Genomic DNA, 1386 nt, shown 5'->3' on the forward strand with positions numbered 1-1386 from the left:
GCTCAAGCAGAAAGCAAATGTTTTGAGAATGATGATGGCAACAAATACACAGATGTGCTTGACACAATGGATGGATGTATGGATTATGATGAGTTGTACGAGTCTCCAATACAATTATTTAAATACATAAATACTCTGTCCCCCCAAAAGACATTGCTACAATTGCTGCTTGTCCTTTCTAGATGCTTTGAGTGGTTTTATTTTTTTTTCTTTTCTGTTTTTAATCATTTTGCCAGTCTCATTGGGGAGTGGGGGAGTGGAGTGCCTCCTGCCATCGGGCCTGAAGTCAGACTCCACGGGTAACCCTTTGTATAATAAGCGTGTTCCCCGCTCAGAAGAATTGTAATAGTGCATTGGAAAGAATATCCTTTAAAGATGGGAAAGAAGCATGATTCCTTTGACAGCCGCTGCCGAGGGGAGAGTTCTGCCAACCTTTTATTTTCTTTGCATGTCAACACTCGGACTGGCTTTGGCTGCAGATGGTAGCGACGTGCTTACCCTTTGTGTCCCCTCAGGTGTGCTGCCGCCAGACCGAGTACTGGCCGTTTGTGAAAGACATCCGGTGGCTCAGTCCCCACGCCGCCGTGCACGTGGAGAAGGTGAGCGTGGAAACGGGGGCCACGAGACTTCACTGGGTGGGGTTATGTGTGAAGAGGCCCGGAGCCGGAAGACTGGAGCGGGTCAAGTTCCTTATTAACGGAGAGGAGTAGGAAATTCCCTCCAGGAATCATTTGCATAGCAATGTTCCTTGTTTTTGTTCCACAAGCAAACTTAGCGAACTCATTGCTCCAAGTCACTTTCTCTCCTTTGGCAAAGAAGTGAGACCATTTTTTGTTTTGTTTTTGTTTGTGTTTTAAATTTTCATGAGATCTGTGTATCTAGAAACCAGAGTTGAACTTTTTTGTTGTCAAAATTATCAACATAATTTTACTTGGCGCTAGTGCAGCTATCATAGCAATTGCTCCCACACTCAGGTTTCAGATCATCCTCTTCCTTCTTGAGCTCCTTGGTCATCAGCTCACCTTTACCCCACGCCCGCCCCAGAGCCAAGCTTTGACGACTGAGGGGCAGGGGAAGGTGTTCGCTGCAGTGGTGGGTGGAGGGGTGGGAGCAGCGTGGGTGAGTGTTCAAGGCGGAGGCGGCTGTGCCATCAGACAGAGACGGGAGCTGAGGGGAGGCTGAGGCAGGCTGGGTCAGGGTTGCGTCAGCAGATTTGGCTGCCCGTGCAGCACGCTGCGCACTTCTCCTCTCAGCGCATTCTTCCCGGGCCCTTGCCATCAATTATTGTATTGTTCAGCAATTATTATTGTTTCTGCTGAAAGTCCATTGTTAGTCCAGTTGGAGTTCCCCTCTAAGTGATATGAGTGTGTAATATTAGTTTGCACC

General features: G+C 48.0%; 1 protein-coding gene across 1 annotated transcript in view; it reads left to right on the plus strand.

The window, feature by feature from the left end:
• The window catches only part of RUBCN (rubicon autophagy regulator), a 43638-nt gene that overhangs the window by 11595 nt on the left and 30657 nt on the right, over positions 1 to 1386 (plus strand). Inside the window, exon 2 of the mRNA XM_045287604.1 lies at positions 516 to 599. Within this exon, the coding sequence (XP_045143539.1) occupies positions 516 to 599 (84 nt within the window). The remainder of the gene's footprint in view (positions 1 to 515; positions 600 to 1386) is intronic.

The sequence above is a fragment of the Echinops telfairi genome, unplaced genomic scaffold (assembly GCF_000313985.2).
Source record: "Echinops telfairi isolate 266 unplaced genomic scaffold, ASM31398v2 ScPeMD7_17;HRSCAF=63, whole genome shotgun sequence".
Taxonomy (NCBI): Eukaryota; Metazoa; Chordata; class Mammalia; order Afrosoricida; family Tenrecidae; genus Echinops; species Echinops telfairi.